Raw genomic sequence first — 23816 nt, forward strand, 5'->3', positions numbered from 1 at the left:
CACTGAATACTGTAATTGCAGCACTTTTATTCATGTTCATCAGAATATAGTTCTTACATTATTTTCTCCATAGTCACTTGTCAGCTTTTGGCAGCTGGCAAAAGATTAATTATGGAGGTCTTTATTTTCCTTTTTGTAAGTTGAGAATTTCCAAGGGGAAGTATAGTGAAGGTTGCATGTTTTTTAAATAGGTTTAAGGACTGAAGATAGAGGCCATGTGGTGTTTGTCCTTTTCAGCTAGCATAAGGTCTAGTTGAGTGTACATCACTCCCAACAGTAGTTGCATTGCTTTGAGAATGCAAAGTGTAATCTTTTGCAAGAGACTTTGGTTGCACTCCTTGTATTCTTGGTGGCATGTGCTGCACCCAGTTATTTCAATTTCTGCACAGCTGAAAGGGAAAGGGGAGGAGGGGTCCTGGAAGCATTCTCGAATATTCTCTTTGAAATCATGAATGGGAAAGTAGAGAACCAAAAACTAGTTGGTTTCCTTTTAATCATGGTTCAGACATTCAGGAAGAACAATTCGGGAAGACATTCAGATGGACTTGTATACCAGGAGCATTTGGGACATGACACTTGTACACACATTGCCCAGCTAAGTGGATGGGCATTTCTGAAAATGGCATTCGGGCACACTAGGTCTGAAGGTGTTATTAGGTGTTTCCAGGTGTGAGTAGTTTGAAAAGCTTGATGTCTGTCCTAGTTGCCGTTCTTGAAGATTTCCAGTGTTTATTAGCAGATTAAAGATTTTGAGAACCCCCAAGGTAGAGAAACAGAGTATGCTGCAAAGCACTATGAAAATGTAGGGTGGGTCTTCAAACGATTGTGTTCTCTTCATGGATGGATCAGTTTCTCTTTCTCATTTGAGAGATAAATCAATAGAGAACTCAGGTGGGAGACATGAAGGTGCCTGTGTGCCTTGCACACATGGAATAGTCAGTTGTTAAACAATTGTTGAATGATTAAAGGAATTGGGTTATGATCTGGGAATTCAGCATAAGCCAGTACTGATTCCTGTCTTGTTAAATTTTCAGAAACTTTATTATTACAATTAATTACATTTTAAGAGAAGTATGAGTTGTATTTAGCATTCACAAGCACATAGAGATGATCCATACAGAAAATTTTAATACAAAATTTAAAATACTAATTTTTAAAGAGTGATAGAAGTCCATATTATATACCTAAGATTTCTAAGCATTTATTGGAAAAATGTAAAGCCATTGGAAATTGTTAGTCACAATATAAGATAGCTAATGTTTCCAGTTGTGAATATTGAAGTAAAATCTTAAATTTAAAAACCAACATGATTTATTGAATTATCTTGGGGACAAAAAGGAAAGTGTTCTTTCTGAGACTGTATTTATTCTTTAAGAATGCAACATGGCAAAATAAGAGGGTTTTTTTTCCAAGAGAAGTTTTGTTTAGTGGGAAAAAACTTGATAGTTCATGTAGCAATTAAGGATCCTATACCACGTGGGTATTTTAAAATTCTACGGCTTTTGGGTGAGTTTCACATATATTTGAATACCCTAATAAAGTTTAGAAAGTTCTGAGGACCTTTGCATGTGACACTGCTGTAACCGTCATTGGTGCAGAACCCTGTGTGTTGACACTAATGAGGCATTGGTGAGAAAGTGTGAAAGCTGCTTCAGCACTTGCTCAACAGATGGCCTTCTCAGTTCATTTTCTTCCACAGGCAAGCATGCTGAAGACATATTTGGTGAGTTGTTTAATGAGGCTAACAGCTTCTACATCAGAGCAAATTCTCTGCAAGACAGAATTGATCGCCTGGCCGTCAAAGTTACCCAGCTGGATTCGACAGTGGAAGAGGGTAGGTAATTGCCTGCGAGCAGTGAGCCAGCAGCAATGCCCACAAGACTGTAGTGATTAACTGCAGCGTAATGACTGCTTTTTCCTTTCGGTAGCAGGCTGATGCTTCATCTTGTCTCTTCCTGGAAGAACAGCGAGGGAAGAGTGCACGTGACATTGGGTTGATTAGTGATTAAAAGATTCAAGCCTTGTCTCCCTCACACCCCACTCTCTCTTTTTAAAGTTTACAAATAGAGTATTTGTGTTAGAAGATTCTTCAGATCCATTCAGTATCAGACATCCTAAATGAGGTCACCAGGGCTTATTTTAAAAGCACTTTCTTAACCTAAAAATCCCAGAATCACTTCGAAGTCTTGGTTGAAGAATGAGAAAGGGTGATGCGTGCACGTATGCAGAGGGCCACGGAGTCCAGGCTTCCCCTCTGCTCTCCTTACTTGCTGCCTGTGCGGACTCGGGACAGCTCTGCTGGTTTAGAAATGGTATTTCTCAGAAGTAGCATTTTCCGAAGACCTAAAATTTAAGCTTGTTCAAGGTTTTAAAATAACTAATATCGACTGTGTTGTCAACTGTCGTTTTGGTGCACCCTGAAATTGTGGGAGTGTCAACAAAATAAAAAACTGTCAACAATGACTTTCTTTCAGAGTTCATGCTCAGTATATTTTGGGTGCAAGACTAAGATTAGAAAAAAATCTGTTGAAAAGTATAAAGTCTATCATTTCAGATGTACTTTGAGAAAAATATTCAAGTTATAAATTATTTTTGTTTTTAAGTGATAGTATTGTATAATTTTTCTTGTTGCTTAAAAAAAAACCCTACTGATTTTTCTACTGCAATTATATAATAGTATTGGTAAAAAAAAAAAATGAAGGTTTTATTTTTTAAAGAGTATTTATGGTATTCATCCCTCTTTGTTTTTAAAAGATGTCTCTGATCATGTATGTGTCTTTGTCAAAGGTCAAAATTTAAATGCATTAGAAATTTAACAAGATGTAGAACATTGAAGCTGTGATATCCGTCATGAACCTTTTTTCTGACTTTTCCAACAATAAGTAGGAAGCAAAAAACATACTTTTTAATCCAAGTTTAAAAATCTCTTTTATTTAAAAAATTAAAATTTATATAGCTACTTCATCTATTCAGATAAGGAACTCTTCCCATTCTAAATTAACCTCGAGCTTTTCAATTTGGTATCCCAAGTGATATTTGTAAAGACTTACTCTTCCTTCAGTTTCTTCGTTGGCTCTTGGAATTGGAATGCTAGTGATTAAGTTAGATTAATGAAATTAATGAGATTTTGCAATACCTCTCATATGTACTGAATAAACATTTATGATTGTGAGTCAAATTATGCTTATTTCTAAACAGTTAAAATATTTCCATCTAACTCATCTTGGGGGACTTTCCTCTTACAGTGTCACTACAGGATATTAACATGAAAAAAGCATTCAAGAGTTCCACAGTGCAAGACCAGCAGGTGGTTTCAAAGCACACCATCCCCAACCCTGTGGCTGACATTTACAATCAGAGTGACAAGCCCCCTCCTTTGAATATCCTCACTCCGTACAGGTATGGAGCCTTCATTCCCAGACATGGTCAGTCTGGAGGAGGTGAAAGAGGTGGGCAGTGCCGTGAGTGCCCGTGGGTTGTGTGGATACATCCTTGAATGGTTCATGTTCAAAAGTAAGAGTTTTTTCAAACTTTGAAAATAAAGATTGTAGTAATATATACTATAAAATTAGTCATGGTGCACAGTTGTTCAAGTTCTCATATTTCAGTGTGTGGACAAACTTGCAAGAGACATGTGAGCTCTCATTCCAGCTTTGAAATGGGGACATCTCAAGTAGAAATGGTACATGGCATAATACTGTGTGTGGCTGGGTTGTTGTATTTTACATTCAAAGTCGATTTCAGAGGTCCTGCATTATTCATTTATCATGCAGCAAAATACCGGCCTCAGCGTTCCAGCACTGCAGAGAGCTAATTGTTATTTAATTCAGAAAAAGGCACTGTGTGGTGTAAGGGGTTTTTTAAAAGTGAAAGTATAGTGAAAAAAAATGATAATAATAACCTTCTGTTATTGTAAAATAGTTTAAAACATTATCAGGACCAAACTTCCAAGAAAAAAATGGAAAGTAAATAGTACAAAAAAGTAATAGTGAGGAACCAACTAAAGATGCCTTTTTTTTTTTTTAGCACCTCTCCCACCCACTAGTCCAATTGCTTGCTTTGCGTATTTTCTGCCCACCTTCTTTCTCACATTTTACCCCTTCGTCCCTCCTGCCCTCATGTCTGACTCATTCCTGCAGCCCTCCGATGAGCTCAGGTCGGGGGAAGATCCCACTGCCCCAGGGTTAGCTTTGTTGGAAGAAACCCGTATGGGGATGGTAGACCCTGCCATGTGATTCTGCCTTTTAGAATTCAGTGAGTCATTCCATCCTACCACTCCGAGCCCTCACAGGCCTTCTGCTTCTTTCCAGGGAGAACCCAGGGTTTTTCTGCATCCAAACTCCCATCCTGCCTGGGCCCCTGCAGGGAGCCCGGTGGAGCTGCCCTTGCAGCACTGATCACTGCGCTGGCGGCACTTAAAGCGGCGTCCCTTCCTTCCTGCACCGCCAGCTCCTGGAGCAGTGCTGCAGCTTCCCACGGGAGCTGAGGGGGAGCCGGCCATCACATCTTCCCGTGGAACAAACATACTTTCCTGGGGGTCTTAGCATACTCATTTAAAAATTAACAGCATATAGAAAACCTGACGTTTAAACTCATGAGTTTGCTTTTGTTCAGTAGATGTCTTTCTGGGGCAGATTCAGTTTTACTCCGCATTGGGAGCCAAAAGGCTTGCTTATGAAAAGTTTCGTGCCTGCTGTTACCAAGAAACCTCACTAATAATTCTTTTCTAAAGGAAAAAAAAAACAGGAAAACCCAGTGAACCACTTATAGCTGAGTAATCAAGGGCATGGTTGAATATTTGTGTTTATGGTGGTTTTAAATTTTAAGTTGCACAGAAATGCCTAGAGCTCACATATACATGCACACTCGTTATATATATATATGCTATAAATATGAATGTGCTGTATGTGTGTGTGTTCAGTTTTATAGAAAGTAAAAATGTCTCTGACTCAAAGTGTGTTTAAGAATAGCAGTGCCAACTCATATCTAGTTTTTGTTAATGCAGTGATATTTTGGGTATATAAAAAAAGCAGTCTTTAACATTAAAACTTTAGTTTGACACTGTTGCTATGAAAAGTATAAAAGTGACTGAAAATTAAATCTTTAAAGAGTTTTTATAAGCACAGAACTTATTTCTGCCAAGGTACCTAGATTAGCCGTTTGTTTAGTTCAGTAATACTCTGCTACTAGTTTTTAAAGTTACTATTTTTTAAATGTACATTTTATAGGTCTTAAACTTTGTAACAAGTTCCTGCTCAGTCAACAGTTTTTCTATACATTCACCTATTCTCAAGGCTTAGTATGATAGAGAAACAAGTGTTTTTCACAATAATGGTGTTAAAAAGGTATCTATAATGTAAGTTGCTTGATAATCAGGAAACTAAGGAAAAGGAAGCAGGGTGAATTTTAAATTAATCAAAAAGTTAAACTACATAGTGGGTTGCTCTGGTTTTATGAGTGGTTTCAGACGGGAGATGTCAGGAGCACCCGTAGGATGATGATGAGAAACTTACCAGCACAGACTTGAAAGACATGCAGGTTTTATTCCCCTGAATAGTTAGCTTCATTATATTATATCCTCATTTATCTGACATGGCTTCCTCTGTGTGCCTTAGTGACTTATTAAAATACTCTCTCTGTCTCCCTTAAATGACTTATTAAAATGTTAATCTGAGTTGTAACTGTTCTGCTGCTTCTTGATATTGATATACAAGGCAGAGACTTGTAAAAACATCAGTTGATAACATCACATAGTTGCATATTCATCATTTCTTAGTACATTTGCATCGATTTAGAAAAAGAAATAAAAAGACAACAGAATAAGAATTAAAACATTAATAGAAAGAAAAAAAAAACATCAGTTGACTAGAATATTTCCTTCATATCAAGATGTTTTGGGCTTTATTATTGATTTATATTATGTCTTTGGATTCATATTAGCTACATTATTATTAATTTTATTTTAAAGAAGTTGTATAAAGACTTGGACTGTTCTTTAGTCCATAGTAGTCAGTGAACTGTAATGGCTACAGAAGAATGAAATGTCTCTGTGGGTTACTTCCTCTGTGAACATACATAGTTGATGACATTTAGATATGTGCAGGCATTTTGCTTCTTTTTTAAATTGAATTTATGGTTTTTGGCCAAACCTGATTGAGAAAGACAAAGCATACATATTAATTTTTATCCTGATAATATTGGAGCTCTAAAGTTGAAGGAGATGTATGTATAAACCATCCACCTCTATGTATAGCCCCCCTGTTGGAATAAGCAAAACATTTCCTGAGATAAATTGTATTAAAAATCAACATGTGCCTTACATGCAGGAGACCCGGGTTTGACTCCTGGGTCATGCACCCCCTCAAAAAAAAATTTTGTTTTAAATCGACAATTTATGAGTCAGGTTGAGAGCAGGTTTCTGTTTTAATTCTAAACTATAGGAATGGTTTTTACCTAATTGTTCTAGAGCAGGTTGCTGTTCTTAAATATTTACACATTTTTCCCAGCAAAGAAATTTGAGATATTAATTGATTAATGATTAAGTCATTAATCATGTTTAAGATTGTTAAAATGCCAACGAAGTTGGTATCATTGCATGAGTTAAGATTAAATTAATATTGGACCCATTGTGAAAATACTTCACAACCTTTCTGTTCCTGTCTTGTAATATATTGATTTACAGAGATGATAAGAAGGATGGGCTGAAGTTTTACACGGATCCTTCCTATTTCTTTGACCTTTGGAAAGAAAAAATGCTACAGGATACAGAAGACAAAAGGAAGGAGAAAAGGCGACAAAAGGTAAATAGCTGCAGGTTGAAAATCCTGCATTTCAATAGGATTCTTGTTCAAAACAAAAACAGTAGTTCTTTATTTAAATATTCAAAATGTTAGGTTTAGGCCTAAAGTTTTGTTCAAGGTTAGTATTTTACAAAGAGCCTAACAATGTGACATGGTAATACTATTGTTTAGTACTATCTGATTTGCTCTCTAATACTTAATTTCTTTAACAAAAGTAGTGCCTGAAAATATCACTTTTGTTTGTAACCATATGTTACAACTTTTATATCTTTCTGCTCTAAAATTTCATAAGCAGTCAACCATTCCATATCAATATAATCATCGGCTTTTGTCTTTTTTTATGTTCATAATTGTTGAGTTACTACTTAGCTGTAATTAAGAGTATATTAGTCAGGATTCCCCAGAAAAATAGAACCAACATCACGCCCATACACACAGATAGACAGAAAGAGATTGATTTATTGTGTGGGATTGGCCTATGTGACTGTGGGGCTGGTGAGTCCACAATTCATAGGACTGTAAAGGTGATTCTAAAGTCTCGCATATTCCTGGTGGAAGCTGACTGGTTGAAGGTGAAGGCAGAAATTCTTTCTGATCTCTGAAGCCTTCATTTCTGGCTATTTGGGATGAGGAGACTCCTTGCATTGCTCAGTGCTGCCTGTTTGTTAATTGTAGATGCAGTCAACTGTATATGCAGTCAACTGATTATAGATGCCTTTCCATCGATGAAATACCCTCACAATAACAAACAGGCCAGTGCTTACTTGACCAAACAATAGATACTATAACCTAGCCAAGTTGGCACATGTAATGGAACATCACAAGGACCGTGGTGAGATGTTCATATTGAATAGAAAAGCAAATGTGATCTGCATGGCTATGGGATACTAGTCACTAAAAATGAGGTACCCTTTGTGTGTTGAGAAGCATTTTCTGTACAAGCACCCTTGGAGGGACATACCCACACTGCTTAGGTTGAGAGATTTCTGTTCTGAAAATTGTTCCTTTGGGGCCTAAAATGGAGACATAGCCACTAAGAGTTAAATCTCTAAGAGCAGGTGTTTGCTAAGACTTTTATATGTAAGCTATACTTAAAAGCACCTTCCCAGTTGCCTTGGCAAACTTCAGAATGCTTTGGTTAAGAGAAATGCTTGGCATTTTGTGAGTTGATGGCTCTAAGTTTTGGAAGTGTTTAGGTATATTTGCCCAGTAGGAGTCACAATTGGGAGTGGGGAGAAATTCTGGACTTTGTCCCAGCTCTTCATTTACTTTGTTTATATGGCATTTAACTGGGCCTCTTTGAATCACCACTTTTTCATCTCTAAAATAGGATTCATAAAAGAGTACACGCAAACAATTTGCAGACTGTGCAAGTGTAAGACAGTACCACTGGATTTTAGGGAAGGATTCAAAAGGGCTTGAAGTCATACTTTCTTCTTTGAGCTGGTGGGTTGGGAAGATTTGAGAAAATTTGGAAATCTTGGAAGAATTGCTGAGTTCTACAGTGTATTGAAGTAAAGGAAAGAAAGACATAAATCTCTTCAATGGGAAAGAAAGAAGTATTTAAAGGCGTTCTTGTCTTAATCTCCCACCTTTTTAGAGGAACAGGGCTTTAAGGAATATTTTCCTTTAATACTTTCTTGTCCCCTTAAAATGCCTTCTAGGGTACCCTTTGGCAAAAATACTTAATTATTTTTTGCCAGTGTCTTTGAGGGAAAGCAGCCTAGTGATTATTGTGTTTTCAGAATCAGTTTGCCATTTCCTTTGCTGTTAAATCTCACTCCACGTTCCTCAAACACTTAAAATTTTGATTAAGAATTTCTTTTTTGTTCCATTCATTCGTTTATATAATAATTCTCTTTTGAATGCCTTCTAAGTGCCGAATAAATGTCATGATAAAGACAGGATTCTTACCCTCATGGAGATTACAGTTTATTGGGGAAAACACTAAATCATTACACACAAAGCACGTGCTGTTAAGTATGTGAGTACAGTGTGGGCGAGTGTTGTGAAGGTACAGTCAGTGCAGGGAGCTATGGTGAGAGGAGAGAGGTGGGGTACCAGGGAGGGCACTCTAGAGGGCGCCATTTACACCAGATCCGATAAATGGATAGGAATCAGCAAAACGTGTGTGTGTGTGTGTGTGTGTGTGTGTGTGTGTGTGTGTGTGTGTGTGTGTGTGTGTGTGTGTGTGTGTGTTGGGGGGTAGGCTGAAAGGTGTAGGGCATATGAGGGGCATGTTTCAGAATCGGGAAGCAGTCTGAGTAGAAGGACGGAAGGTCGCCCTGGGGTAGGAAATACTTGGCATACCCAGGGGTTTTCATGTAGGCCCTGTGGTCACTGGGGCCTGGGGCCTCATGGTTAGGTCCTCAGGTTCTGCCCGCTTGGCTTGCCGTGTGCGGACGTGTGTGACATGGCGGTGGTAGATTTGGGGGCTGAGCCACAGGGAAGAAAGTTGTCGCTGACCTGACACTCAGCCCCTGAGATGTCAGCATACAGCTCTTAAAAGGAAGGCGGCAGGAACTCATTTAATACAGTGGCTGTCAATGAGGGCGCACGCTGAAATCACGTTGAAACCACCCCCCATATAGCTCTTTTGGTTTTTAAAACTGTACTAACAATATGTGCTGGTTGTAAAATGTTCAAGTAACTCTGAAGGAAGTAAAGGCCCTCCTCTCCCTAGGAGCAACTTGTTAGTTTGGTGTGTATCTTTTTAGGCCTTTAAAGCCTTCATATACATTTTACAAGGTAGTTTTGTATAAATAGCATTGTGCTATGCTTGATATTTTTAGGGAGGCATATGTAGACATAGATATTAAAATCAACTCCATCCTTTTTAATAGTTGTGTCCTATTCCAAAATATGAATACTTGTCCTCTTTTTACCCATTACCCTGTTAGTGAATATTTAGGGTGTTTCTGATGTTTGCTGTTTCAAGATTGCTGTGGGCATCCTTGTCCTGTTGTAGCTTTACTCACATGCAGATATGTCTTCAGGGTAAATTCCTCAAAGTCGAATTGCCACATCAAAGAGAATATGAATTTTTAAAATTTGATAGACCCCATCATATTGTTTATTCGTCCCTAAAATAGACTGAACCATTTATGTGCTTAGCAGGCCTTTTCCAGGACTGGATGTTTTTTTTTTGATGAGCCAAAAGAAAAAACCTACTTTGTATTGCACATTTTTTAATACCCTTATTAAGCATCTCTGTATCTTCATTGAATTTCATGCCCACATTCTGTGCCAATCCATTGCCAGAGTTTCCTGAATGTCTCTGGAAACAAGCCCAGTTCCGTCTTCACACTCACCCCGAGCCACTTCCATCTCCTCCCACTGGGCCATTGCAGTTGCTTTCTAACTGGTGCCCTGTCCCTGTCTCTCCCCTTTAATCCTTTCTCCATAACAGCATTTTCGACTGCCTTTCCTCGTTATGTCAGCCTCTGCCTTCCCGCCTTGGAAAACATTCCGCAGTGTTTCCCACTGCTCATGGGATGGAGAACGGCATTTTAAACGTGGCCTTCCAGCCTTTGCCTGCCTTTCAGATCTCAGGCCCTCACGCTGTCACCATTTCCCTTCTTCCTTTTCTCCTAACGCAGTGCAGGCCCCTTCCTCTGGGCCTTGGCACATCGTGTCCCCAGTTCTTGGCACGCGTCTGGCCCTCCTCCTTTGCAGAAGTAATGCCTGTTTGCTCCATCAGTCTTGTCTCCAAGTCACTCCCAGGTCAGCCACCCCTGGCTTCCAGTCTCAACAGCGTTTCCTAATTTATGTTTACCAGTTTTACAATGGTGTGTTGGTTTGTGTGATTTTGAAGGCTTCCCCCAGTAGACTGCGAGCTCCAAGAGGGCAGAGACCATGGCTTTTTTGGCCATCTGATCATCAGTACCTAGCAGTGCTGGGATGGAGCCAGCACGAAACTCACGTCCCGGCCCTGGCCGTGGGTTTGGTTGCATAGTCAGCACTTCTTAAATGTGGACCATGTGGAAGGTGATGTGTTGAGGTGCCCCAGATGGGCATGAGAAGTAAAGGCATGTATATAGTTCTTGTCTTAAAAATAATACAGTCTTACGAGGGAAGCAGGAGAAATGTTTAAACACACATGGAAATAACTGTCCTCACCGTTAAAGAAGTATGTATGCGTGTAGGGCCTAAATGTTCATTGAATACATTTTTGCAATATTACTGCTGGCAAAGTAGGGCTGGAGTAAGAGTGACTTTTTGTATGGGGAAGGTAAGTTTTTATCTTGTTTTCATTTTGGGTGAATGTAGTTACAGGGTTAGTTTAAATACCCTATAATATTTAGAAACTGGGACCAGAGCATTTCTATTACTCCTTTTGGAAGATAATTGCATGTTAACAGAATTGTGTAGTGGTGAGAAACAATATTTCTTTATGGTGTTGTCAGATATTTCACCTGTATAATGTGGCTCTAACAGGTATAGTACATTTAAAACAAGCTAAAAGCTAGTAAAGTGGGAGTTCTTTTCCAAAAATGATAATAAGCCACTCCGGTAGTAGCATAGGAGCTTTTCAGTATTTACCTTTCTATGGGTAAATATCATTTCCTTTTGGCTGGGTCTGTTGGGGAAGAGGAGTAGGCTGCTTTAGAATTTTCTTAACATTAAATGATAAAATGTGAATGTCTCTTGTCTGCATATCAGTCTTGTTTCCTGTGCATTATAATTGCATTTAACCTGCTTTTTCCCTTCTGTCTCGGCATGCTTCCTTTCTTTCCCTGGACGCCAGGAGCAAAAGCGTGTAGATGGCACAACCCGTGAGGTGAAAAAGGTTAGAAAAGCCAGGAACAGGCGCCAGGAGTGGAATATGATGGCATATGACAAGGAGCTTAGACCTGACAACAGGTTGTCTCAGAGTGTGTACCACGGAGCGTCTTCCGAGGGATCTCTGTCCCCAGACACTAGGTGTGTGTGTGTCACAGCCCCCCACCCACAACTGAGCCGCCCTCCGTTTTATCACCAGTGGAAAATGCAGCGGCAGCTTTGGGGTTTACGTGGCTGCAACATGTTTCAGAATTTTCCTTAAAAACCAATTTTATGTATTTTGATTTTGAAATAATACTTTAAAACAGTTTTATTTTACATTGGGTACCTTTGTTTGCTTTCTAATTAAATCTGATTTAAATTTATTGTTCAGTTTACTTAGAAGTGTTTTAACATGCATTCTGAATTTTGGGTTAGCAACTGTCATTGACTTGAATTTTTATTTTAATAACCATTTAATTCTTTCCCTTTGTGTTAGCTTGGCATGTCGAATTTTCTTTGTCACTTGGAATCCAAAAATAATTGGTAGGTGGTAATTAATGTGATTGAAGGATAACTTCATTGTTCTTTTTGATGACCCTTTCCAAAAGTTGTGAGCAAAAGAGATTTTTACTGACTTCAGGTAACTAATGTTATGCATTCTAATTTCAGGAGAAGAATGCTGTTGGAGTTTGCTTAAAACATTTACTAGCAATTTGGTAAAAATATTCCTTGCAGGTGTGACTGATGTGGTCAGAGTTGCATTTATCACAGAAGGTGTTCATTGGATAACTAGAACCTGGATGTCCTTTTTAAACTTTTAGCTGTCATTTCCTGTTTCTACTTTTGTAAAGTTGTAGTTTTCTATTTGCATAAATTCATAAAGTCTCCCATCAGCATTTAAAAATTTGAATAGAGAATTTGTACAATGCAACATTCAAGAATGTTTCAAAATCATTGACAACCTGGACCTTTTTTTTATGTCTGTATCCATTTGGGGTTTTACTCTTTTTAAAACCTTCACAGACTTTGTATTTCACACCAGACTCTGACCTGTAGCAGATGCTCACTATCTGTTTACTGAATGAAAGATGTGTTTGGCCGTACAGGACCCTCAAATATCCCTGCCCTACGAGGCCTGTCAGGTGTTGATCAGGGAAAGTTTTCCATACAAGCTCTTACCTCTTAAAAATCGGAGAATTATTGGAGCATCAACTGAATTCTGGCCTCAAGCTTGAATTTTAATGTCAGTTTATTTTTACACAAAGTAAGAATAATGATACAATTCTGCTCATAATTTTTTTGAGGGGGGAGATTAGTACTTGAATTTAATAGTTCTCATGATGTCTGTTTCCTTTTTTCCCTAATTTGTGACTGTTTATGCATGCAAAACATATATTTTATTTTTGCCCCATAGATACCATTTTATTTTAACAGATTCCAGATGGAAAAAATGATGGATCATTTTTTTCATTCATTGATAATCATTCTAGCTTCTGAGAGCATTTTTTCCCTATTTTTCAAAAATTAAATTGTAATTATGAGTTTTATTTCTTCAGAATTTCCTTTTGTTTCATACTATCTCCAATGGCCTCTCACTGTAGACATACATCACCTGTTACCAGGTTAATAGATTATAATTCCTCACTGTACTGGGTGTATTAATTTTATCCCTTGAATTAGCAAAAACTTCATTCTTCACTTTATTGGTATCACTTTTTTATTGTAAAATAACAAATTTATTGTATTTATTAATTACAGGAAGAAATGATAAAACATCCATAATCCCCTCACTCAGAGGAAACAAACCACTGCTGACATTTTAGTGTATTTCACCTTAGTTTAGTATTTTTTTAAATACCTGGACTTTTTTCTTTTATAAAATTAGAATCATACTATATGTTATCTTGTGACTTTTTAATTTCTTCTATCTCAAGTATTGTTCAGAAACGTGATTTTTAACAGGTACCTTCTCATCTGTACGTAGTCAGGGTACCTTTGAGGAAGTGAAAACGCCACAATTCATGGCCATGATTACAATTTTCACCCGTCCCCAGGATCAGAAATGCAGGTCCCGCTATAAACACACTTAGGAATGGTCTGTTGCCAGGCGTGACTCTGGGTGAGAACTGATGAACTGCTCGTCCACGTTGTGATCTGCTCTCTTTCCCCGCCTCCAGGCAGTGTGCCACCTCTGCCAGCCGTCCTTGTTGGTTTGTTTCTCCCTGCCCTGTTCTGAGCCCTGGGTGGCAGCTCTCCAGCTCTCCCCGCTGGCTACTCAGAAACCCCTGGGGGTTCATTTCATTTTACCCCTGACTCTTGGGGCGCTGCGACTCCAGTTTCAATATTGCCATCGCCCTCCTCTGTCTTCCCCACGTTGGCCGAGGGGTGGCCCCTGTGGCTGACTCTGCCCCACCACTGGGTGGCCACACCTCCCCGCAGCTGCTGTATCCTCTCCTCTGCCTCCTGCCCAGGACCTCCTCAGCTGCTAGACATAAATCAGCTGGCCAGTCCCCTCTGGTCCCCTGTCCTTCACCCATGCCCTGCCCTCTGGCAGGCTGTGGCTTTGATCTTCTACCTAAACCAGTCATTGCCAATTGTTTTACTTCTCTGTGTAGCTAGCTGCTTTTTCTTGGCACCTTTTGTCCCTGTCTCACAGAGCTGCTTTACAAGGAATGCCATCCCAGTCGTGCTGGCACATTTACCATTTCCTGTGCCTCATCTCGGAAACACCCCGTGTTTTGCTGGGTGACTTACTCTCCTTCGAAACGTTGTGCACAGTCACTGACACCTCGTCTCACACAGTCATTGTTAGCCGGCGTTTCTGATATTTACTTTTTTAAAATATGCTAAGTCTAAAAAAAGGTCAGGTTCTTCCCATGTTAAAAGACGACGTTTAACTCATTTTCTTGCACCGTTTGCATAGTTGAGAAGACATCACCCTGTGTGCAGTGTCATCTAGGAAATGCACTGCCATGAGGGGAGAAGGAAGCAGTTATAGCATCTCTTCTCGTCCATGGAGCTTCTGGTGCCATGTGGCGCCAGGAGAGTGGCTGGTGGAAACCCCGAGGTGCAACCTTCCATCTGTGTCTTCACTGCCCCTCCACGTCCCCAATGTATTTCTGCCTGTTTTCTTCAGAGAGAGAAACACAAGCTGAATCCTAACAGAAACCAGCAAATACATGTGAGAAAAGTGAGGACCAGAAGAGAAGAGTGGGAGAGAAGGAAAATGGGCATTGAGTTTATGAGTGACGCAAAGAGACTGGAGCAGGCAGGGAGCGCCCAGGAGGACAGGATGCCCAGAGGGTTTGTCGTTTTGCTTTCTTTGGGTACCCACCTTGCTTCCGTCGTCGCGAGAGGACTTGCCTCCCCTGTCCTGACTCCACGTGTCCTGTAATCCTGTGCCAGGACCCCACGACCGTCTGTTACTAATGCCACAAAGCCTCCAGCACCACGAGTCCTTCTCTGCGCCCGCCGGCTTTACTCGCACGCCAGCACTCGGCATCTCTGCCAGCTCCACGCTCGACTAACAAAATACTGCCATTCCTTCCAGATTTTCATGCTCAACTGTGTATTCAAAGAAAACAAGGCCTTTACGTGTCGCATCACGTGGCTTCTTTCTCTCTGAGTTAAATATGTTTCTTCTGTTTAAAAAAATGCGATTCACTCTACTAATAAAATACTGCCATTTCTTCCAGATTTTCATGCTCAACTGTGTATTCAAAGAAAACAAGGCCTTTACGTGTCGCATCACGTGGCTTCTTTCTCTTTGAGTTAAATATGTTTCTTCTGTTTAAAAAAATGCGATTCACTCTACTGCGTTCTTGATTTCTTTTCCTCTTTTTAATGTTAATATTTATCCCAGTTGCCTGCCATTTTATAACTCCTAATTCTGTGCTGTCAGTTTCATTTGCCGCTGAAGTCTCATGTCTGCCCTAGATGCTGTTTTTAAATGGAATGGAATTTGTCTTGTAGCCTTCTGGCTTATGCTGAAATATCGTGGAAGTGGGGCTCTGCTGTTTCCTGCTTGCCAGTCTGTCTGACTTACTCATGTTTTTAAAGCTGAGAATCGGAATTCCTGTAACACGGGGGCTTGCTGCTAGAATAGAGATTGTGCCGCTGTGCCGGGGCTCGCCTGGGACTATATGTAGTCGATGGGGAAGAGAAATAAGCAGGTGATTCTGTGCATGAAAAGGGCAGTGTCACAATCTGTGCACGCCCCGTGCCCGTGAGGGGACCTGTCTTTAACTTCTCCTACCCCCTTTTCCTTTGATTTCAGATCACACGCGTCCGATGTCACCGACTACTCCTACCCGGCCACTCCCAACCACTCTCTGCAGCAGCCGCCGGCCACCCCGTCCTACGCGGCAGGTGGAGAGGCGCCGCCCACCCTGGAGCAGGAGCACAGGCCGCCCCCCGGCTCCGCGAGGCACCCGGCCCTCAACAGGCCGCAGCAGCCGCCGCCGCCGCCCCCCCAGGCCGCCGATGGGGCTCCGGCCACCGCGCCGCTGGCTCCCGCCGACTACGGGTGCGTGGACGCGCTTGTGCTGCTCGGGGCCCTTCGGTGTGTGCCGTGGAAGCGCTAACTTAAGTGGACGTTAAGGGGCCAGAACGCAGCCAGGAGTTACTGCCTAGGGACGCCATGATCAGTGACCTGCTCTGGGTTTGCTAAAGTAGGTGCAGGCTTATGCTCCCTCCTCACTTCTCATTAACGAAGTTGAATTCTCAGGTCTGGGTCTGTACCCGTGTGTGCACATTCCATGTCCACATACAGGCAGGTAGGGCAGGTGGGTCGTTAAGCCGATGCGCTGGTTTGAGGTTGAAAGGCCCTCCTGCTGCACCTGCTCCAGACCTCGAGGTCCCTGCCTCTGCCAGGTAGCCCAGGATTCTCCCTGCTAACCCTGCAGCTCAGCACCTGTACGCCCCCCTCACCTATCTTAACCTCGTGGTGCCCAGCATCTATCACCACGTCCTGTTGCCTGTTAAGCAGGTGGAAGCCAGGCACTGCCCTCGAAAGGCCCTCATGCTCCAGTGTTTTATTTCCCAGATAAAGTCCCACCTTTATTCTGATGAACTATCTTCAGCTCTCTCTGTTTCAGCTTAACCTACTCTTGAAAGAGTTAGTCTTCAGTCGCTGCCCAGAAAAGTTGAGCATGTGCTGCAGCTAACACGTGTGATCTTCAGCTCACAGCCAGTGGCATCTGAGTCACCTTCTGGGTGTACGTGCCTCAGCTTTCAGTGTTTTCACCCTGATCGCTGGGCTCAGGATGTTTCCCACCTGCTGGTTCTCCCAAAGTCACGATCCCTCCGAGGGTGCTGTGGAGGCGTTTCTCACTGTCGGGCAAAAGGTCCCTGCGCTGTGGCTTAGTGGGGTCCCTGGCTGTGGGACCTTCAGAGCTCTAAGTGTTCTTGTGAGCATCGTGGCCATAGGTGTTTCCACAGGATGAGCTCCCGACCCCTTGTAAGACGAGTTTGTGAACCGCCCAGTTTTGAAGATGGGGTAGAAAGGTTGAGGGAGCTTTTACATTTCCACCTCTGCAGTCCACTGCACTCCTGTAGCTGCTCACAGAAAATGGTTTGACTCTTGCAAGGTCACCTTTTGGTGCATTTCAGTAGAAGACCTTGAATTCCATCTTAATGGGTAATGCACAGCTGTGAAAATGACTGACCCAAAACAGGTTTGTGCCCCCCAGGGATGTACGTTCTAAGGACGCTGTGCACCGGGTGAGGGCCTCTCTGTGAGGCTCAGTGGCACCTCGGAGCATGTCCCCCCCACCCCGTGGTTCCTTCACTCACTGCAGGTTTCGGCTTTTCCTCAGGATGCTCCCAGCACAGATCATCGAATACTACAGCCCGTCGGGACCACCTCCTCCCCCACCGCCTCCTATGATCCCTTCAGCACAAACTGCATTTGTCAGCCCTCTGCAGATGCCCATGCAGCCGTCCTTCCCTGCAGCCGCTGGCTCCACGTACACGGCGCCCCCCCACCCTCCCTCCACCGGGCTGGTAGTCACAGCCCCCCCGCCTCCGGGCCCCCCTCCACCCCCGCCAGGCCCCCCGGGGGTGGCCTCTTCTCTTTCATCCTCCCCCATGCATGCCCCCCCAGCAGCTGAGGCTCGGCGGCAAGAAACTGCACAACCGCCGATCAGTGACGCGCGCAGTGACCTTCTGGCCGCTATTCGAATGGGTAAGTGGGACCTCCACGTGCCCAGCCACCTTCCGGGGCCCACGTCGCTTCATCTCCAGCAGGAGCAGCAGCGGTGGCTGCACAGGGCCACTCTCGACAATCAGCTGGGTTTGGGACTGGGGCTAAAGGGGCCTGCTCTTGAGTTTGGTTTTCTGAGGTACAGGTGTTTTTGCTGGGGCAAGGTGACCACATGATGATAAGGAATTGAAATTCAGGAAGTCATCACTTCGTGAGGACCCGGGTCACAGAAATGATAGTCGGTTCTTTTCTCTGGGTGGAAAGTATGAGTGAAAGAAAATCAGTTCGGATCAGTGATTGATTTTAAAAAGTAAAGTCAAGTCTAGGTATGTCTTGGACTTTCTTGCTTGTAGCACGATGTTCTGAGCCAGTGGTGTGTCAGCATTTACTCAGCCGCAGAGCACTTTTGTCAGATGAAAACCCTGCACTGACCCCCAGAATGTGAAACATGCAGCTTTGAGACCCTCTGGCTGAAGCAGGTGGAGCCGCACCCTCTGGGCCTCCCCTGAACCTCCACCCCCACCTTCAGACTCTGCCCACACCGGCTCATCGTAGCCCCAGGCCAGGTTGGAAAAACCCCAGGATCCCAGGAGCTTCTCCTGCCGTGGGGCGTGCGCCGCGAGGCCTCGTGGATAGCACATCTGGGGTCACAACAAGACAAGGTTGGACTTGCTTTTTCACGTTGGGGATGGACTCACGTACCGCTCAGAGGACAGTTCGGGTGTTACCCTGTGTTCTGAGTGTGAGCACATCTGAAGTAGGGCCTGTTAGGTAAGGGGGGAGGGGGCCGCAGTCTGTGTGCCTTACGGAGAGAAAATGCCACGAAAGCAACCAGAGGCCAGTGGAAAGGAAGAGCACAGAGGAGACAAGTGCTCGTCCTGTGCCCAGAGGCAGAGGGAAGCAGGGGACCTCAGCAATTGCAGGGGCACCTCAGCGATTGTGGGGGGACCTCGGCAATTGCGGGGGGACCTCAGCGATTGTGGGGGGACCTCGGCAATTGCGGGGGGACCTTGGCAATTGCGGTCGGCGGGCCCAGAGTGCCATGGACTCCGGGAGAAAGCGTGACCCTGCCGACCCCTTGCTTTTGGACGTCGGGTCTTCAGAATTGTGAGACGATAAGCACTTGTGATTTAAGCCACCCTTGTGAGTGTTCCTTTGGTACAGAAGCTGTGGCAAGCTGGGGCACACCTGGAAGGAACTGATACGTAGGCTGAATCTGCTCGTGAGGAAACAGACAAACCCGAACTGAGAAACTTTTCTGCGAAATAGCTGCCTGTATTCTTAAAAAATGTCCATGTCTAAACACCAAGATCAAAGAACTGCCCCCGATTAAAGAGATGTGACCACTAACGCAGCGTCCATCCGCCTTGGCCCCTGAATCAGCGGCAACATTTTTTTTCGTTTACTATATTGGTTCTGTTGGCAAAACTTGCATAAGGCCTGTAGAATAGGGTCCAATTGTTTATCTATGTCAGTTTTATTTGGGTAGTTTTTTTGTGTGTTTCTTTTTAGGAAATACATGTAAAGTATTTTGTTGGTGTAAAGGAGCATTAAGTAAAACATACTCAAATGGTGAAGGAGAAAATGCATGTGTATGTGTGTGTATGAATGATAAAGAGAAAGATTGATAAAATAACTGGTATCAAAATATTATCAGCTGGAGAATCTGGGCATATGGGAATGCTTTTTCTATTAGCCTTAAAAATTCTCCTGAAAATCTGAAATTATTCCTAAATAAAAAGTTAAAAAAAAAAAAAGAAAGATACACATTACATCATCAAAAATGGCATTTTGTTACTAAGAAGAGAGTAGATGGTTGGGCCTTACATCCATTTTCAATAATAATGACTGAAACAAAGGTTTCTCAGCTACGTCCTGTGTGTGACAGAAGACTAGAGGGGCAGGCAGTATCTCCCACACCTTTGCATTCCAGTGCTGTCCGGGAAGTGCTCAGTGGTGACGGAAAAGTTCCAGGTCTGCACTGACCAGTGCTGTGGCCACAGTGACATTCAAATAGCCACCTGTGGCTAGTGACCACCTCACTGGTCGGTGCCGCTTTGGAATTGTCTTCAGTGGTGTCCATGTGCTCTGAACCTATAAATAACTTTTCTTTGTATTTCAAGGCATTACTGCATTATAAAAAACGAAGTTAATGACTTTGCATTCATATTCTCTTTTTTTTGGTCATGAAACTTCTAATATTTCCCAAGCCGCCCTCCCCCTTCCTTCCCATTTCCAGAAGTTGTTGTGCTCGGTGTTGGATGGGGGGGGGGGAATCAAGAGAGACTTTTTTCTTTCATTGGAACCAGCAAAGGGCTTTAATTCTCTCCTGCTTACTGTGTCCTCAGGAATCCAGCTAAAAAAGGTGCAGGAGCAGCGGGAACAGGAGGCCAAGCGTGAGCCTGTCGGGAACGACGTGGCCACGATCCTCTCGCGGCGCATCGCCGTGGAGTACAGCGACTCCGACGACGACTCGGAATTTGATGACAACGACTGGTCAGATTGAGGCGGCGTTCACGGGCCAGCCACGCGCTGACCACCCGGTGGCTGTGTGGGTTGTCACGCAGCACCGCGTGCGCTGGATGTGTGTTCTCAGCACTTCACTAGTGGTATTATAACCCCGTAGCTTAGCACCTTTTGTATTAATAATGTGGTACTGCTTCTGCACATCCAAAACTCCTGGGTTTTTTCAGTATTTACTGTGTAATACTTAAGTGCCACTACACATAGCAAATTGTGCTGCACACGGAGAAATATGCTGTAATTATTGCATTGTCCTGGAAACAGCATTTTGCTTTCTTCTTGGCCATGAGAGTATTTAGTGCCGTTTGGGTTTACTCTTACCGATTATTGTAATTCTGCAGACTTGCTGTGTGTTTGTGAAGCTGCCTGGTTGTTTGGCCTCTGCAAGGCTGGCGACTGTGTCGGGGCGATGTCTTCCCAGCAGTACGTGGTGTTTTACTTTTAAAAACTGTGTTTCAGAAGAAGTTGGTTCCAGAGGGAAAGAGTAAACAAGTGAAGAGAGACACGTTTCTGCTCTCAGTCCGTTGGCTTGGTAGCCTCCGAGTGAATTTTAATGTTCTGTTGAATAATTTCACTTCCTTTGCACGTTCTTATGAAATGTGACATTGGATGGGACCCTTTTTAGGCAAGATTCCACAGTAATTTCCCCTCACCCTGGGGCCGTTCACTTAATACATGCTGGTTGACGATTTCTGCACCAGATGTCAGCAGCTCAGTAGTAATGAAGATGAAAACAGGGTCCTTTTTGCCTTCAGGGGCCAGGTTGGGGATGATATTCAAGAACGTAGAAAGCCATTCCAGCTTGACCTACGGGAGCCAGAGGTCTGGTGGGATCTGGTTCTGCGCATCAGCCCTGGGCGCCGCAGGCAGGGGCTGTTTCCATTTCCAGTTCCCCAGAAGCTGAGTCCCCAGCGAGGTAGAGTGCTTCGCTTAACATGCAGCAGAGCCTCGGACACGCCTGCCTCCCTGTGCCCCGAATCTTAAAAGCTCAGCGTCCAGTGGATGCAGGCTCACAGCTGGTCCCTTTCCTCGGTGCTGTGGCCAGTCCAGGGTCGCTGGCCCCTGAGCAGGCCCTTGCCCTGTCCTAGGAGCACACGGCTCCGTGGTCTCAGATGGCCCCGGCACATCCAGTTGTAGGAGGCGCCTCGTCACATCGCTGGGGTGTGACCTGCCGGGGTGCCAGCCTGCTTCCCTCTCCCTTTCACCCTGCCCTCTTCTTCCACACGTGGGGGACCCAGGGATATGGGGTTTGTTTTCCTAGGAGGACAGCCCTTGGCAAGCTCATGGATGAGGGCTCCTGTACTGTGGTTCTGGGTGCAGGGTACCTGTTGGTTAGGATAAACAAACACCCATGCTTGGACAGCAGACGCCTGCACGGGTCTGCAGTGGGGCCTCGTCTTACGAGACCGGTGCTCTCCAGGACTCTTTGAGCGGAGTAGCAAACCCTGTTATTTAATAAGTATTTCTTATACGAACGTACCTATCACATATTTTTTTATAAATAAGGCAAATAAGCACTCTAGTAACAAAAAGTAAACAATCATAGAAATAATTTTTTTAAAATCTCAATTCTCTCTCTCCCTGCCGTTATTTTTTTCAGTTGTCAATCACAGGTACCCGAATTTGCACATCTTGAGCTGGTGTAAAACGAGGTCCTCCCGCACTAAGACCCCGTACTTACTAAGGAATTGTTACTTCCATGCCACCTTTCAAGCAGATTGCGATTGTTAGAGACTATCCCTTAGTTACAGTGAAGGAGAGAATGTTCAGGTGACAGTTGTTTGCGTTGAAGGTGGGAATGCACACAGGACCACAGCTGATGCTTTTGTTGGTTGAGTTCTCGTGGGCGGTCGGCGGCCGCTGAGCCACTCTCCAGGTGACCTGATGCCTGCTTCTCCTTCCAGGACCATGTGTCTCCCTGCTTACCTGAGCCTTTTTAGCTGCTGGCTGTTGGGGCGCTGCTCCCTCAGTTTCTGCTCTTGGAGCTGCACCATTTGACTGGTCACCATGGTTTTCCAGGATGTTAGTAGTGGCTACTAACAATTTTTTTTTCCTTTTTTACCTTGATGTAGAGGGCTACTGTGTTGCCATTATTCTTAGGAGTTTCCACTTTTTAGCTTTATTTTACATTTATACTACTTTGTCTTGATTGTTACTTTTGTCTTAGGAGTTGCCTGTAGCGGTCTAGAATATATCCAGCAGTGCCCCTGTGTTCTTTAAGGCCCTTGTGTTCTCAGGATGGAAGAACGGATTAAAGCTACTACCCATGCCAGGGTTTCTTCTGTTTCTATCTTATCTCAATAAAATTATTGGCCACTTTATTCATTAGCCTAATAACTTTTAGTTGCCTTCCAGTAGCTTAATCAATAAATTATTTTCAACTTGGTTTTATGACTAGTGAAAAAGCTTTTGCCCCAGGTATTATATAAGACTCAAAAGGAATGGAAGATGAATAAAACTCAGAAAATTGGATTTATTCTAAAATTTAAATCCAGGCCTTTCCGAAATCGTGGTATTACCTGGAAACAAAAAGTGAGTTTTTGAATACTCAGTTTTCACTTTCAAAAAGTATTTACCAGAACAATTGGAGAAAAACATTTAAAAGCATGATCCGTATCTATTATTGTACGTTTGAAAGGGCAGTTATAAACAGTAAGGCTATATTAAATTGTCCCCTTGTATATTTTAATTTAAGTTATCACTAGCCTTTTCCTTACAGCACAGACTTAGGCAGCGGGGAGAAAATGGTTTCTCGGTACCGTGTTAGCAGCACAGACGTGACACAGGGGAGCAGGGCAGAATTAGCAGTATTAGGCCCAAACCGTAAGATTTGATACACTTCTATTTTTCTTCAGTAAGGATCTGTTAAAGAATTAACATTTTCATCTCAGTAAAACTTTAGAACTTCAAAATCTTTTCTGAGCACCAAGTGGCTAAGTTGTGTGAAAGTTTTGTAATTAATATACAGCTGAAGTACATGATACATTTTAATCCATTAAAGACTAGCGGGAACGTATCAGCCAGAGTAGCAAATCCTTTTTGTTTTCTAAATCAGAATATCTGTCATCTTCCAGTATTACCAAGACTGTTGTAAATTGGATCTAAAGTGGTATTAAAAAATTTAACTCCTGTTAAACAATTTTTATCTGTTTGTATATCTTATAATGGATTATGTACAAGTAACATCTAAATAAAATTACACTTTCAATCCTGAAAGTTCTTTCTTTTTGATAGTGTTACTGTTTGACCTGTTTTGGGGGAGATGTCAGAAAACGAGGGTTGAGTGGGATTTTAATCTAACATTTACCTAATTAGATAACAGAAGATACTACTCTGACTTCATTTGAATTTCTTTGTAATTTCTATGTAACCAAGAGTCCAAATTGAATTCCATGAGGGAAGGCCTGGTATAGTTAGAAACCCCTGCAGCCTGGGAGCGAAGACGTGCCCAGAGCAACCACAGCGGTTCCTCTCCGTAATCACAGCGACTCATGCTCTCTTACGGGGTGCTTTCATGTAATCCTTAC

The 23816-nt window shown here is 42.9% G+C and overlaps 1 protein-coding gene across 4 annotated transcripts in view; it reads left to right on the forward strand.

Annotated features, from left to right (window-relative positions):
- The window catches only part of WASF3 (WASP family member 3), a 160450-nt gene extending 136945 nt beyond the window's left edge, over window positions 1-23505 (forward strand). For 3 of the 4 annotated variants that reach the window (XM_077158897.1, XM_077158898.1, XM_077158896.1), the window contains 7 exons: window positions 1700-1834; window positions 3246-3399; window positions 6683-6800; window positions 11548-11723; window positions 15841-16089; window positions 17381-17748; window positions 20115-23505. In XM_077158897.1, coding sequence (XP_077015012.1) covers window positions 1700-1834; window positions 3246-3399; window positions 6683-6800; window positions 11548-11723; window positions 15841-16089; window positions 17381-17748; window positions 20115-20272 — 1358 coding nt within the window. In that variant the 3' untranslated portion in view covers window positions 20273-23505. Of the gene's footprint in view, window positions 1-1699; window positions 1835-3245; window positions 3400-6682; window positions 6801-11547; window positions 11724-14700; window positions 14868-15840; window positions 16090-17380; window positions 17749-20114 lie in introns of all 4 variants that reach the window. The other variant, XM_077158899.1, reaches the window with a different exon arrangement.
- Window positions 23506-23816: the final 311 nt, after the last annotated feature.

The sequence above is a fragment of the Tamandua tetradactyla genome, chromosome 4 (assembly GCF_023851605.1).
Source record: "Tamandua tetradactyla isolate mTamTet1 chromosome 4, mTamTet1.pri, whole genome shotgun sequence".
Lineage (NCBI taxonomy): Eukaryota > Metazoa > Chordata > Mammalia > Pilosa > Myrmecophagidae > Tamandua > Tamandua tetradactyla.